The following is a 15588-nucleotide window of genomic DNA, read 5'->3' on the forward strand; positions in this document are numbered from 1 at the left end:
ATGCTGTTATCATCTTTTCCTCATCTAAAGCCTGTTTCTCTCTCTCTTTCTTGCTGGCGCGTCTCAGGTCTTTTCCCATTGCTTGTCCTTCCCTCAGCAAACCTGTTCCTTCCACCTTTTGATGATTTTACTGTCTCCTTCCTCCTTCTGTGCATCGAAATAGTCAAAGAAGTTAGAGCAGCATTACCCTACATTAGATTAATAGAGTGCAGACAGTTTGCACATCTCCCTGCCATTGTTTCGGGCTGTTTGCAGATTCATTCAGATACGGCTGTATCACTTACAGTCAGTTCATGCTTTCAAGGTTATCTTTGCAACCAAGAGAACTAGATACTGCTTTTTCAAAGAGAAAGATAAGATTACTTACAATTTGAAAATGCTATGAAGGCCACCAAAATATTTTCAAACAACGTTTAACAACTTCGTTTTAATATAGTAAGAGATACACAGCAAGTTAACTCGAAATAAATGTCAAGGACTATTTCGTATTATTTCTCTTTGGGCAACTATTTTAAAAAATGTGGTTTCTTCAGGTGTCGCCTATTCAGCAGTCAGACTGTGTTTGCAGCGAGGCAGGTGCGTGGGTTTTGTTGGTTTCAGCAGGGACAGACAGGCCTGGGTATTTCACAGGAGCGCGGTCACCAGGAGCCGCCGGCATCGCCGCCCTGGGGCACTCGGTGGGTGGACACCGGGCCCGGCGGTGCCGCCGCCGCTCCCTCCCGGGCCCGGACACTCGGACACCCGGACGCTTGGACACCCGGACAGTCGGACACCTGGATAGCCAGACACCCGGACACTCGGACACCCGGACACTCGGACACCCGGCCCGGCGGTGCCGCCGCCGCTCCCTCCCGGGCCCGCCCCGCCCCCGCCCCCGCCCGGCCCCGCCCCGGCACGTGACCCGCGCTGACGCCGCCGTGCCCCGCAGCCGCCACTCGCCGGGGCCGCGGCGGGAGAGCAGCGGGAGCCGCCGCAGCCGGAGCGGGGCCCGGCCGGCAGGTGGGTGGGTGGGTGGGTGGCCGCGCCGCGCCCCTCGGCCCGCGCCGAGGGAACGGGACAGGAGCGCGGGGACGAGCGCGGCGCTGCCGCCGCCGGGGCGCTCGGGCAGGGCTGGGTGGCCCCGCGGGGGCACGACCGAGCCCGGGCCGGCGCACGGGGCCGGAGCCCCCCGGCGCCGCCCTCCCTGCCTGTCCTGGGGCGCTCCGGAGCGGCCCCGCGCCCGCCGGGGGTCCGGGCGGCGCCGCCCCGCGCTGCCCCCGGCGGCGGCGGCTGCTCCTCGGTTCCGCGGGCGGCGCCGGCAGCGCCGGGCTGGCGGCGCCGGGAGGCAGCTCCGCACCTGGGCGCTCCCCGCCGGGAGCGGGGCCGGGCCGCCCGCGCTGCCGGGGCGAGCGGCGCCCGCTCACCTGCGGAGACAAAGGGAGGCAGCGGCGGCCCCGCCGCCCTTCCCGGGCGCCACCGGCGGGCCGGGGGGATCTGATCCGATCCGATCCGCCGCCCTTATGTGAACTCGAGCGCGGCACCTCGGGCTGGCTGGGCCGGGCGGGTCGGGCCGCGCTATTTATAGCCGGTACTGCAGTCAACAACTTAACAAAAGCCCGCACCGAGCAGCGAGCGGGGCTGGGAGGGAGCGGGCGGGGGGCGGGGGGGCTGCAGCGGCGCTGAAAAGTTGTCTTGACACTTGTTTAAAATGCATCGCTTATTCGGTGCTCTAAGTCACGGGCAATTATTAAATGGTTGCTTATTATGCCTCTAGCGTTTAAAGACGGGTGTGCTCAGGGTAGGTAGTTTACTTGCAAGTAGTGCTCGATTCTAACTGTGTTTGAGGAAAGAGTGAAGGGCTGAGCTTGTTTTCATAGGGCTTGTAAGTTGCCTATGTTTTGGTTATATATGTTGTTTCCACTTGCCTCTGTTTCTATGTAACTTCTGCGTGCTCTAAACGCACGCTTTGCAGAGGGTGGCACTTACAGGAGTTGGTGAGCGCTGGTCTGCATGAAAACACTGGCTCGGGAATCAGGTGTGCTGGACAATCCGTGGTGCCCCTTGGGAAGAAAGGTATGAGTGGGGTTGAAGTCTGACAAGGGACCAGTCTCCCAGGCAGTGGTCATGCAGGTACAGCCTGAACCCCTAAGAAAACTGCCCAGGGAGAAGCAGAATTATGGAATTTATTGAGGTGTAGCCAGGGTATCTCATGTGTCCTGAACTGTTAAGAATTCATCTTAATTTAGCCTTCATAATTGAGTTTATTTCTGTATCAGAACTGCGGAAGGGTTCATTTCAGTAGTGGGTGAAGTTTGATGCTGAAAATGGAAAAAGATTACACAAGTCAACTGCTGTTGCTTTGTAGGACACTGGGAACAAGGTCACAAAGAAATTTAAGGTGATGAGTTAATACTCAGTAGCAATTTTAACAACTTATCATCTGCTTGCATTAGAAAGTAACAATTCCCTATCCCCAGTAAGGTTTTTTTTTTTTTTTTTTTTTTTTTCCCCTAGAGGAAAATAAAAGAAATAGCAAAAAGTATTTTAGGTTATTTCCCCAAGACTCAGTTACCTGAAGATTCCACAGTTCTGGAAGATGACAAGTAAATGCTCTGTGCCTGATAATTTCAAAAGAGAGGGGAGTCTTGAATTCTAGGATAATGCTGAAGGTAGGGATGATCATATCTCAAACGGTACATGAGCATACTCTGTGTGTATTATATATGGTCATATTTATGATTCTGTGTCTTAGGACCGTGCTTCTTTCAAGCATTTGCATGGACTTCAGTCGAGAGAGCATCATTCTGTAGTTAAGCCTGGGTGCTGTAAGAAGGTGAGGATGCAGCTGCAGGGTTTAGGTTGCTCCAGGAAAGGCTCAGCTCTGAGCCGACCTACAGCTCTCCGAACCCTGCCTGTCTGAGGGTGATCGGAGCTGTCACATCGGCTCTGGATGAAAACTGTCTCGCTTTTTGGGGACGCGCATAAAAATCTAGCTAGAGGCAAGTGTTGGTGTGGTTGGAACCCCTGGTGCTGCGTGTGCACCCGCCTGTGGGGAGAGCTCCCCCGAGCCCTGGGTGCGGAGCGGCACTGCTGGCCCGGTCCGGTGCTCGGAGCAGCAGAACCGATCGGGCAGGGCAGGGCTGGTGCCGGTCCGGTGCTCGGAGCAGCAGAACCGATCGGGCAGGGCAGGGCTGGTGCCGGTCCGGTGCTCGGAGCAGCAGAACCGATCGGGCAGGGCTGGTGCCGGTCCGGTGCTCGGAGCAGCAGAACCATCGGGCAGGGCAGGGCTGGTGCCGGTCCGGTGCTCGGAGCAGCAGAACCATCGGGCAGGGCAGGGCTGGTGCCGGTCCGGTGCTCGGAGCAGCAGAACCATCGGGCAGGGCAGGGCCGGTGCCGGTCCGGTGCTCGGAGCAGCAGAACTATCGGGCAGGGCAGGGCAGGGGCGCGCCCGCGGGCGGAGGGCTGGCGAAGGGAGGAGCTGACCTCTGCGAACAGCCGGGGCTGCCAGCCTTACTCAGCCTTCGCTGAGTAAGAGATGGGAACGGTTCCACGGGCAGCCGGATCCGAAGGGATCTCTGCCCCGGTGCCGAGGGAGAGCCCTGCTCGCCTCTCTCGCACCGGTGCCGTGCCTGCCATCGCCAGGCTCTGCTCCCGGGAACAGCGGGGATGCTCCCTAAAATGGTTTGTGTGTCCAAGTGATGTGACCCACCTTACATCACTTGCCAGTAGTGATTGGGGTTTTCTTCACCAGGATAAAAACGAGGTCTGTGTCTGGTTTTTTTGGTGTTCACGAATAGATTTTCTTAATGAGGCCATTTGTTATTAATCTCTCAATCAGATATTTAAGGTATTATTTATTTAAGGTATGAAAGCTTACAGATGTTCTCTGTGAAAGCAAATGATTTTTCATATTCATCATCCTCTAATTGGCATAATTCAACCTTCTTTACCAACATGGGTGCCATCCAGCATGACAGGTAAATGGTAAGGAAAAAAAATCACTGTGAGGTTACAAGGGCTGGCCAGCCGTGTCACTTCAGCTGTTGATTAGGAGCACAATGAAGTCAGCAGTCCAAGTGCCAACACAGTGCATTCACACCTGCCCTGTGAGCCCATTTCAGCAGAGGTTGGACCGAGGCACCCATGCTCTTTAAACTGTATTTTGTGAGACAGCTTCAGGAAAGGGCAATGCTGTGTTCCCTGGGCTGCAGAGAGTACAGGCAGTCTACCTTTTGTGACACAAGAGCTACAATAAGATCAAAGCAAAACAAAAATTAATGCATCTGAATCTGTGAAATCAAGGCCATGGTAGTTGTTTGCTGATCTACAGGATTCATTTCTCACCTATTCCGTACACATTTCTTGCTTTTTTGGGTTGAAGAGGAGAATTAGAGCCTTGCTCAATCCTGATGATGTGATCTGTTTGTTAAACTGTTTTAGTGTTCTGGCTGAACACAGCCTGTCTCTCTTTTTAATCATATGTTCAACATTACCAAATGTTTGCTATTTACTTGATAATTTTGCAGCTTGGATGAAAGACCAAAAATTGTGCTGCTTATTTTAGTTGTTTCTTTTTTGTTATTTTTCGGAAATTAGGTTGCAAAATTTACTTCAAAAGTGGATAGAGCTATTTTTATAACAGTTCTGTTTTATTTTATTATTCAGGTTTTTGTTTTCAACATGCTACCTGTTGAACCTTTCTGTCTTGAAAAAATGTTAAGCATACATTCTTGATAAATAGTCACACAGAACTGGCAAAAGAGGAATGAAAAATCCAAGCTTTTAAACACTTGTTAGCCCTGTGGGAAACCAGAGGCTTATGTTCTCTCTTTGGTTTCTGTGTGGGAGAAAAAGACTCTGGATGGATCCTTGTCCTATGGTTCTGCTTTTTGAGGTTACAGAGCTTTGAGGTAGACTGCAGCTTGGTAAGACTTGCATTTTTCTGGTGTCTGACCTGGAAGCCATGAAAGGGATTGGTAACAGCTTTGAAGGAGTCAGGTTTGCTAAGAAGGAAAAAAAACCGGCATTTGCATGGCAGAGCTTCCAAAACTAGGAAGGGAGTGGGAATGGCTGCAATTTGTTCATGTTTACCTTCTGCTGCTGTTGCTAAACAACTGCAGAACTGCACTCAAAAACACCTATTTGTGTAGAATAGCTGGTAAGCAAGTTGTTTTGTACCGAGGCTGTAAATAGACTTTGAATTGTCAACATACCATTTTATGGTAGAAAGTAAACACCAGAATCCTGGCTTTTTTTTTTTTTTTCTACTGCTTTGTGTTCCTATTGTCAGCTTTGTTGAATGTGGAGCCATCGTTCCTTCTGTCAAGTCTATGATAAAATTGTTAGTCTGACTTTGTGATTCTTGGAACCTTGAAAACAGTGGTGGCTTCCTAGTTACCTGTAGGAAATGCTTCTTGGAAGTAAAAGAAGATGGGCTGTGGGAGAGGGACACAGATTAAAGATGGGCACTTCTGTCTTGGTGTAATGCCTTAGCTCTTTACCTTCTTTTTACCAAAGCTTTTTACTTTGTGTCTGAGTTCTGTGGCAAATGCATTTCTTTCAAGGCTCAGATCAAATAACAGAAATGGCAAAAGAAAATTGAACAATCCTTAGTGGTTTCTGCTTTAGATCTCCGTGGAACTTCTTCTCTGTTGTTATTTCTGTCCTTAGTCCCATTTAGCAGCTGAGTTCACTCTGCATGTGTGTGCCTGCATGGAATTGCATTAGTTCCACTCTGTGGCAGGGTAAAGGCTACAAATCTCATCACAAAGTCTTAACTTGCAGAGTTGCAAGTTTTTACATAACTTTTCTCATTCGTGAAACATGCATTTAAAAATAAAATTATTGTGCTAGTTAATCTCTACAAGATGAAATATGGCAACATTTTACTTGAATTCTCCTACATTCCATGTGAATGATGGAGATCTTACATGCTTTGATTTTTTAAGATTAACAATTCTACCTTCCATGTTAATTTGCTATATTGTGTTCAGTGCAAGTTGGCAAGACTGATGCTTACCCGCCCATGAATTTGGACATTGATGTTGAATGATTAAATAGAGAGAATTTGTTTGTGGCTGTGGATGCAGTGACAGTTGTCTGGACTATAAAGATGCTGAAAAGTACTTTTCAGAATTTTCATGTATTATTAATTATTTAATTACTCATTTTGGTTCATAGTCCTGTTTTGTCACTGTTGAGGTTTTTGTTTCCATTTTTAGATCTACCCCTTCAACATTTTGTTAGATCAGGTTTTCTGTGTGCTATATTCTTTTAATACTTTGATTAAAGCTAATGTAGTAACAGAGTTTTACAAATAAATTAAGCCTATATGTAAGCAAGAGATTAGCTCAAATCAGCCCCCCCACCAAATCCCCAATGATCAATCAATGTTATTCAGTAACAGAAACAATAACTAATTAATTTATGAAGCTAATGAGCCACTTGATAGAAGGAGGCTTGTGTGAATGGGGCAGTTAAATTGGTGACCTAAGTTGTTCTACTGATTTTTCTATTTCAACACTGAGAAAGATATCTGAAAATATTTAATTTTTTCATCAATTAGTCTAAGCTTGACATGAATTGAATAGGCAGGATTTTTTAAAAAATTATTTTTCTCCAAAGTGCTCTTGAACAGCCACTTGATTACATATAGTGTTTTTATTTTTTTACAGCCCTGAACATTAACAGGAAAATAACACTGAAACAGAATGTCGCTTACCTTTTGTCTGAAAAGGTGAAATCTTTTCAGATAGAAATGGCTGATAAGGGTGGGAAGATGCTCCCAGGACAACTTTACATTCAAGTGGAATATGACTATGAGTATGAGGCCAAGGACAAGAAAATTGTGATCAAGCAAGGGGAGAAATACATCTTAGTGAAAAAGACTAATGATGATTGGTGGCAAGTCAAAAGAGATGAAAATTCCAAACCCTTTTATGTGCCAGCACAGTATGTGAAGGAAATACCCCGGAAAGCACTGATGCCACCTGTGAAGCAGGCAAGCATGCTGCCAAATAACACCTTGAAGGTGACACATGGATTACAGAGATCAACAGAAAATGTGAATAAGTCACCAGAGCTTTCTAGTTTTGGAAAATCTTCTCCAGTTCAAGTGTCTTGCTTAGTTCGAGATGCCAATCAAAATCTGGGACCGAACAATAGCACCTGTCAAACTTTTGGTTTGAGTCTGGACCTTACCCAGAACAATGGAAAACTTAACAATGAGTTGCAATCTCCCAAGGTTTCCAATCAGTTTAGAACCATTTCCATGGGTCATTTCCCATGCCCGGAGTTCTTGGAAATAGAGAAGACCAGCTTTTTGCATGAACAATCTTGTGATTCAGCAGGAGAAGGCTCAGAAAAAATTCACCAAGATTCGGAGTCTGGAGATGAACTCAGTAGTAGTTCCACAGAACAAGTGCAGGTAAGCTAAAAAATGGCCCCCATGTCTGGTTTGTTGTCTGTTGTTGCCGTAAGTGTCTGCTACTGAGACTTATTCCCCAAAAGTCCCAACTGTTTAAATAAAAATGTCTTCTCTCAGCATGAAATTGTTACTAAAATCAAAGCAGTTGATGTGTTTAGTCCTTTCAGAATTACTGTGCTATGGGAATTGATCCAATTTACATTATCCTGTGATTTAAAGAGCGATAGTATTTCCATATTAAGATTGGTTTAATATGCCACTGAACTTGGGTTCTGTTTTCTTTTAGAGGAAGGGAGCCTACTGCTGTAACACCTCACAAGTTGCCTTGTTGAAATAGTAATGTTAGTTACTGTCAGTTTTCCCTAAGTGTGTATAGATAACGTAAGAACTGTAAATTAATGCTTTAGTGGGTTTAGTTACACTTCAGATTTACATGGAGTTTAATTTCTGGCTTGATCATTTTATTTGTAAACTGCTTTAATGAGTCAGCCCTGCCAATTCTGCCTCTCACAACTTTACTCTGTATTAAAACTCAAAACATGTGAGTTTGTTAATTAGTATGGAAGAATCTCAGGAATGATGTACTCCTACTTCAGGCTAAAACTGAGCATTGACGGCCTTTGTCCTTGGCAAAGCAGTTTCTCTCACTTCTTAGTTTTTTTTTTTTTAAACAGGCATCCCCTGCCCCCATCAAAAGATTAGAACTGTGACTTAATCAGGTCACTTCTAGTACGGGTAACCAAGTTAATTAGTCGATTGTAATCCAGGTTTGCTCTTAAACCAGTGATGTACGTGTGCATACACATAGTTATATATTTATATATGTGTGTGTATGTAGATAATTCTCCCACCTCACACTTGCCTCCCCCATCTTTATGTAGGGACATGTTAAATAATTTTAAACTCTATTAAAAGCTCCCTACTCTTGAACTTAATCTGTAGTGTGAAGCTGTTTTTGCTTGGATAAAAACTGATTGTTACAGTAAATCTCACTTGCTAGCATATGTTCAGAGTACTAGAGGATATCAAACCTGATGCTAACTTTAGTTATGAAAAGTTTTACCATTGAGAGCTGTGAATCGGTATGGGAAGATCTTAAAGATACAAAATTGATTCCGTGAAATACAGAGTCTTGATCTGTGTATATATATGTATTGGAATATTCAGAATCAGTAGCTTTTTCAATATCTTACTCTATTCTTGACCTCATTCTTATATAGTTATGGGACATTGTATCTCTAATGTTTGTATATTTTGTTTGTTTTGACTCCATCACTCCTCCCCCAAATAATATGGAATGAATAGGATTACTGAATTTCTTTCCTGTGATGTCTTTGTTATGCAGTGTGAGAATCTGTGAGCTTTCTTGCACTTTCTTTACAGCACTGTCCTAGCTCAGTGTAGTTGATATGAACCACTTAGAACTTGGCATGATAAAGTGATTACTAGATATTTATTTTAGAAGCATGTGTTGGCATGTTACTGCATATTAGTCAATTGCCAAACAAATTATGAAAATACCAAGGAATGTTTAGAAACTATATCCTACTTTAAATAGTTTACTACATTAAAATTTCTATTACATGGTGGGACAGTTCCTTCTGTGTTGGTTATAATTTGATGCATTTCCTTCTCTAAAGAAGATGGAATTAATATTACATGGGTGTCTTTTGTCAATAATAAATATATGGCCTGCAGCTCAGTTTCCACTGGACTTTGTGCCTCTTGATGCAGTGACACTTAATCTTTTCACCATTCTCCCCTCTCCCCCTGCCCACTATACATTATTCAACACTACAAATGATTTATGAATTTGTATTTGAGCAGGGCAGAAATGCATCTATTGTTGACACAGTTATGGGAAGACTGAGGTGGGGGGGGGGTTCACAGTGCTTAAGAAAAACAAATGCTAAAAATGCCATGTATTGGCTGTGGAAAATGCTTGGCAGTTCGACTGATGTTACTGAAGAACTTGCCATTATCAGAATCTTGGGCAACAAGAGTGCTGGTGCACGCTGTGCCTTGCAGTTTGCCTTATTTTGTAACTTAATCTCATCCTGTGTAATCACCAGCTCTTTAAATACAATGAAAATGTTTGACATTTAGTAGCCGTGGGGATTAAAGCAGTGGTAGAACTGATGTCACCGTTAGCTCAGTCTAGATGTTCAGAGTGCCAGCCTTCTCACTGGAACAGCTTGGCAGTTTTTTTAGAATTCTTTCAATAATGAGCATTGTTTAGTAGAAATCAGCTGTGCAGAAATTAATGGCTCAGAAAGCTGTTTTTATTGCTCTTAGTCTGTAGTGAGAACATCAAGTTCCTGGCTTTCACGCACAAGCAGGATTTCACTTCACAAGACTGCCTGATTCTCCCTCCCCTGCTTGCTGTGGAGTTCACTTTTATGCAGTCTGCATTATAATAGACCCTAAGCTACAGGTGTTTTCTCTTAAATTTGTAAGATTAGAAGCTAGAATAACCTTAAGATTAGAAGCTAGAATAACCTTAATAAAACCTTCATGTAAGTAAGTTTTTGGTGGTGTTGAGGTGATTGTATTCAGCTTTAGCCTGACCTTCATTGTGTTTTCACTGTCCTTGAGTACAAATATATGAGATGCAGAGGAATGTTTCTCTTGTGAGATCTTTCTAAGAAGTGGATACATTATTCTCTGAATATTATCCTCCTCCTCCTTTCCAGCAATGAAGTGCAGATTCTGCAACTGTACAGTCTCAAAGTCATAGGCTTGCTGGCTGTGGAAATACTGGAAGATCCAGAGCCTCCAAAGCAGTGCATAAAGGAAGGATTTTTTAGCAGATGAAATATGTGAAGGGAATGACAGAGAGATGGCAGTGAGCAGAAATATTTGCTAATGAAGATGTAGCAAAGGCTCTGGTCAAGAGAAACATCAGGACTGGATAATGAACATACTTGACATTTTATGCAAAGAAATTACAGCTGTTGGTTGCCACTCTGGTGGGTAAGGCATTGTAAGAAACATATGTTAGCTTATGGACTTGAACTGTAGGAAGGCTGGAGGTAATTAGAGGAAGTAGGGCTTGAGAGGAAACAAGCTTCAATTTAACCAGATTTAAATCTCTGGTGTTGACAGTAACTGCAGGTCGAGTTGGAACTGAATGAAATGGTTTGAGTGAATGCACAGCTGGGTGTAAGAACCATTGAGACAATGGTGGCACTCAAAGCTGTGAGAATCAATGTAGTTCAAGAAAATTTTAGGAAAATGGTGTCACATATCATGTCCTGATCCCAAGGAAAGGGCAGAAACACTCGTCAGGGAAGGCAAGGATGTGGGGAAGAAGGAAAGTTCTGAAAGAGTGATTCTTTAGCAGATATGGACAGTACTTGAAAGAAGCAGATGGGATGTCTGAGCAGTATGCAGTAGAAGAGAGACCTGAGTAATTGTTCTGAAAAAAAAAAAAAAAGGAGTACTTACATGTTCAGACATGCCTAAACAGCAGGAAATACTGAAGCAAAAGAAGAAGACATTAAAAGTGATCTTTCAAAAGCACCCTGGGCAATGCTTGTTTTCCTAACAGGTTTTGAGAGAGAAGGTGGGCAGACAGGGAGAGAGTTGGGTAAATTCACAGATCATGTCAAGAATGTTTAGCTGTTATCTTTGAGGATGGTACTTTGGAATAAAATCATTACAGACAGAAATTAAAATGCTTTTGGCGATGCTAATGCATGACCTATGGGAGATAACTTTGTTTCTGATGCATGTTACCTCTTTTGTCATAGATGATGTAGAATGTATTTAAGAGTAGATACATGACATTATCTTAATGTTACTTTTTATGCTTATTAAAAGTTACTTTTAGCAGCAGGTTGGTTTTAATCATTATAAATATAGACAGTGACCTATTTGCAAAGATTGTTCTGTCTTTCATCCTCTTTAGTAATTGACTATTGCATAAACTGTGAAGCACTAAAGGGGATTACCACTAGGATGGCTGTTTTGCTTTGATTAATTCTGAGTAGTAAAGATCTTAAAGAGCTCTTTCTGTCTTGCCTTTGCAATTTCTGTGGAATTGCAATAACTTTTTAGTCAGGAAAAAATTATATTTTGTGTTTCTGTGGATGTCAGAGGTATCTTCTGGAGATCTTGGCATTCTTGACTTTGCCACTTAGTTGAAAGACTGATGGCAAGTCATTAGTGTTAGACTGTCTTGCTGGTCCAATGTTAAACCTCTGAAATAAATGGTTATCACTGTTTTGTGGGCCACAGAATCAGTTTGCTTCTATGGTAAGAAATTTCATGTTGTTTTTTTTATTTAATTCATTTGTCCAAGATGATTTGACAGTATGAAGGAAGCATGCAAGTTTTTTTTTTTTTTTTTTTTTTTTTTAATAAAACTGAACATGTTTACAGATTCATGGTGGTATGTATAATGTAATAGTTTGAATTATGTTTTAAGTACCATCCTTTAATCTCTTAACTTCTTTAAAGCATCATTTGTTATTCTAATGATGTTAAATGCTGAAATGCACACATTATAATGAGGTGAAGAATAACTTTCAATGACAAGGAACCAAAAGCTTTATAATTTAAGGAGTTTTATAAAACATTAATTTTAATTTTTTTTTTTCTGTAATTTCAGTAGCTGTAGCTAGAACTTTGTAAACAGCTTGAAATGATTGCTAAATTACATTATTAACTCAAAGGTTCTGGACAGATAATATTGGGAAATATTTTTCCTGGCTGGTTTTGTGTATGTAACTGTTTTTTTTTGTTTTTTTGGTTTTTTTTCTTCCTACACAATGAAAACAGGTCTGGATAGTTTCACTTTACAGTGGTGCTGTTTGTGATCAGCTGTCTATGTAGTTTTAATATGTGAGTCAGGCTGCAGATAGTTCTCCCTCTTGGTCCAGGTGAGTAATTCTGGATTTAGGTGCCCTAAAATGAGCAGCCCTTGTGTGGCACTAAAGCTGCCTACAGCCCATATCCCAAATGCTGCTCTGAACATCCCTGCTGCAAATCAGATTGACCTTCCTTAAAAAAAACCAGCAAGCACAAGTGTTATCTGTGCGAGGCAGTTGTCAGAAAATCATGACCTGTGAGACAGGTTGGTTTTAGATGACTGGCTTGTTCTGGTGTTGGAATGCTCAGCTGAGTAAGCTGCAGCTCTACTTGGTACATGACAGTTTTGTGTTGTGCTTTCAGAATTGAAGCAAACATCTAGTACACTGTTAGAATTCTGCAAGTGCCAACACAGTCTTTCTCTTGCACCCCTATTTACTCTAATTTCATGCAGAAAATGATGAAATGGAACTTTGGAGGCACTGATTTAGATGAATAAACCTGGGTCTTTCCTCCTGTAGAATTACTTCCTAGCTTCATTAAGCTGCACTCCTTAAGGAATAATAATCATAATATGCAATAGATTTTTTCTGGTTTTATGTAGAAAAGTGTAATTTCTAATGTGCAATGTGTGAGTTTTGGTGCATGCTGTCCCACCTGCCTTTTCTTTAGAATTCATGCCAAGTACCAGCCTCAGCAGGATGATGAAAGAATCTCTAGGGATGGTAAATGCTTAATCAGGAAAGCAGCCCTAGGAAATGGAATAGGTGTTTTGTCTCACTGCTGCCTAAGTTGAAAGCAGCTGGAGATACTGAGAATTTGGTTTTTCTCATTGGCAGTGCTTCTGTCATTTGAAGTAAGGAACCACCAGACACAGAAAAGACTTAATAGGTAAAACTCTGCTTGAGACTGTTTTGAGAATATTTGATCATATCTTGTTCTCTCACATAGCTCTGGGTGCAAACAATGCTTTTGCTATGTCTTTACCTGGTTACAATCTAGGCAGTTGTTTAATGTTGCAGTGCTTGCCTATAGAACAAAGGTGCTGTTATTCTGTAGAATCCTAAAGAAAGTATCATTTGTTTCACAGCAGTGTGACAAAGCATCAGGGAGCGTATGACTCTGTAGAATAAAATGCAAAATGCTTTTTTCCTTTTTTTTAGGCAGCTCTCTGGAATAGTAGACATTTGTGCTTAAAAAAAAACAAGAAAGCAAAATCTGTGCCTATCTAGTACCCCAACAGCTGATATGTCTCTGACGTGCCTTGCCAGGTATGTTTGATTTAAAAAGGATAGAGGCAAATCGGTTTTGCCTTTATGTGGAGTTTGTTCCACAGCTAAGGACAATACTTTTGGACAAAACAGTCTTTCAGGATAGTAAGAACTGAGGATTTTCAAATGACTTCTGTGATTGTGAGTAACTGGACAACATGCTGTTAGAATACTCGTACCAATTTTGAATTTAGCCTGTCTTAAAAGGATTTCTGACAAAGTTCTCAGGAAAGATAGTAGATTTCTAGTAGATTATAGTTATTTTCTGGTAGATATGAAAGTTCCTGGTTAGTGTAGAGAGGCATTCAAGCAAGCATAGAGGTTGTCAGTAGTAGGAAATGGTGCAAAATGAAAATGCAGAATGCAAGTTTCATGGTGTTTCTGTATTCTAAACAACATCCATTTGCTGGCCTCTCATCTTGAAGAGGAGGTAACAGTGCTGAAGACAGTGTAGAAGAGGTGAAAAGCACAAGCAGAAACATGGAGCCGTTCCCTGAAGGCTTTGCAAAGATCTTAGATGAGAGTGGGTGCACATTTAGTGTTGCATGCAGAGGACTCCTGACTTCTAGGCTGTTTCTGGCTGAAATATCTGAAGGATTGTTGAAAAGTAAAAGGCAGCCTTAGTTTTAGTATATTTTCCCCTCTTCTTTTGATAATTTGACCTGTCTTTATAAACTCTTTTGACAGAGGTTTGGAATTTGTGTACAATGATGCTGACAAGGCATAGGTGTTTGGAGTCTGCCTTTTAATTCGCTGTAGTTTTCCATCTGATAAGTTTTGTAAATGAAAGTTAGAAGTTGAGGAACTGTCTGGATGCATTTAGATTATTGCTTATGTTGAGTTTTGATGTTAAATTATCTGGCTTCACCTTCTGCTTATAATCAAAATCATGATTAGAAACTTGGACTCCTGTTTTAAATCTGAAATTGCGTATTGCATTTTGAATTTAAATGACATAGTTTTGATTATTCCCTTTTAAAATGATTTACCTAAGGCTTCTGAATGATTTTCAGATCATCTAGTTAAATTAAGTAACTTCCCTGTATTTTGTTTAAATGCAGTGCTGAAGAACAGAGTTTTATGTCTGTTTTCTGCTGCTGTGTAGTGTACACAGTCTTCTGCTTTTGTGGATTGTTGTTCAGCTGAATCACTTTGCTGCTCTAGTCATCACCGGCTCTACAAATATTTATTTCCAGTGCTGTAGGGAGGTGGTGGTGCTGGCCCAGGCAGTGTTGTAAGCCTGTAAGTAACTCCTTTATGGCAGCCTGAATAGTCAGTCTAGTGCAAAGTCAGCAGATCTGAAGGGCTCAGGGACACTCTTGCCTTTTTACTGTCACTGATGTGATGGGACTCGGGCAACAAGTGTGCTTATGCAATACTGTAATAATATGTTATGTCTGATAAAAACAAAAATACATTAAACAAACTTTCTGGACTCTCAACTGGTTGTTCAACATGTCTAGTAATATTGCATGCACATTTATTTTCTAGAGAGCTTGAAAGATCACCAGGATATTGTTTGGAAATGATTCATGGTGCAACAGAACTGTTGCACGTAACTTTTGTTTATCTTTTAAGTATTTAGCAGAAGCTTTATCCTGCTAGTGTTGCAACGGTAAATGAGATTCTTGAGTGACTTTGATTTGACTGCTTTTCCTGTTGAAATGGAATACAGGTGCTTCCCTCCTGCTCCCAGCCCCCACCACTGAAGATTTATCAACATGCTTGGCACTCTCCATATCAATTCTTGGTTATGGGCATCCAGCTGGAAAGGCTAATAGATGTTTGTCATGCATAACTGCATTATGCTTTAGGCACAGGGGACTATGTGTGTGGGTATATATGTACATACCTAAGTTCTTTGTATATTTGAGATATAAAAATACAGGGCCAGCTGTTCTGTTTCTTGATAGCACTTTGATCTTGATTTGTACCTCATATAGTGTGACTGCTAACTTTAGGCTTCCTCACAACAGCTTCACAAGATATACTCATCAGTGTTTTTTCTCTGTCACCCACATAAGTCCATTTGTCCTGGCTGTGACTTTGTTGTGTTCATCCCTCCCAGGTGCTGCACTCTGACTTGTAATGGTATTTTCA

The 15588-nt window shown here is 42.4% G+C and overlaps 1 protein-coding gene across 14 annotated transcripts in view; it reads left to right on the forward strand.

Moving 5' to 3' along the window:
• Positions 1-884: 884 nt before the first annotated feature.
• The window catches only part of ARHGAP12 (Rho GTPase activating protein 12), a 74286-nt gene continuing 59582 nt past the window's right edge, over positions 885-15588 (forward strand). For 6 of the 14 annotated variants that reach the window (XM_079300856.1, XM_079300866.1, XM_079300867.1 and 3 more), the window contains exons 1-2: positions 885-999; positions 6654-7405. In XM_079300856.1, the coding sequence (XP_079156982.1) occupies positions 6737-7405 (669 nt within the window). In that variant the 5' untranslated portion in view covers positions 885-999; positions 6654-6736. Of the gene's footprint in view, positions 1012-1586; positions 1778-6653; positions 7406-15588 lie in introns of those variants that run through there. The other 8 variants (XM_079300862.1, XM_079300863.1, XM_079300864.1 and 5 more) reach the window with 3 other exon arrangements.

This window comes from Erithacus rubecula (genome assembly GCF_903797595.1).
Source record: "Erithacus rubecula genome assembly, chromosome: 3".
In the NCBI taxonomy this organism is placed as follows: Eukaryota; Metazoa; Chordata; class Aves; order Passeriformes; family Muscicapidae; genus Erithacus; species Erithacus rubecula.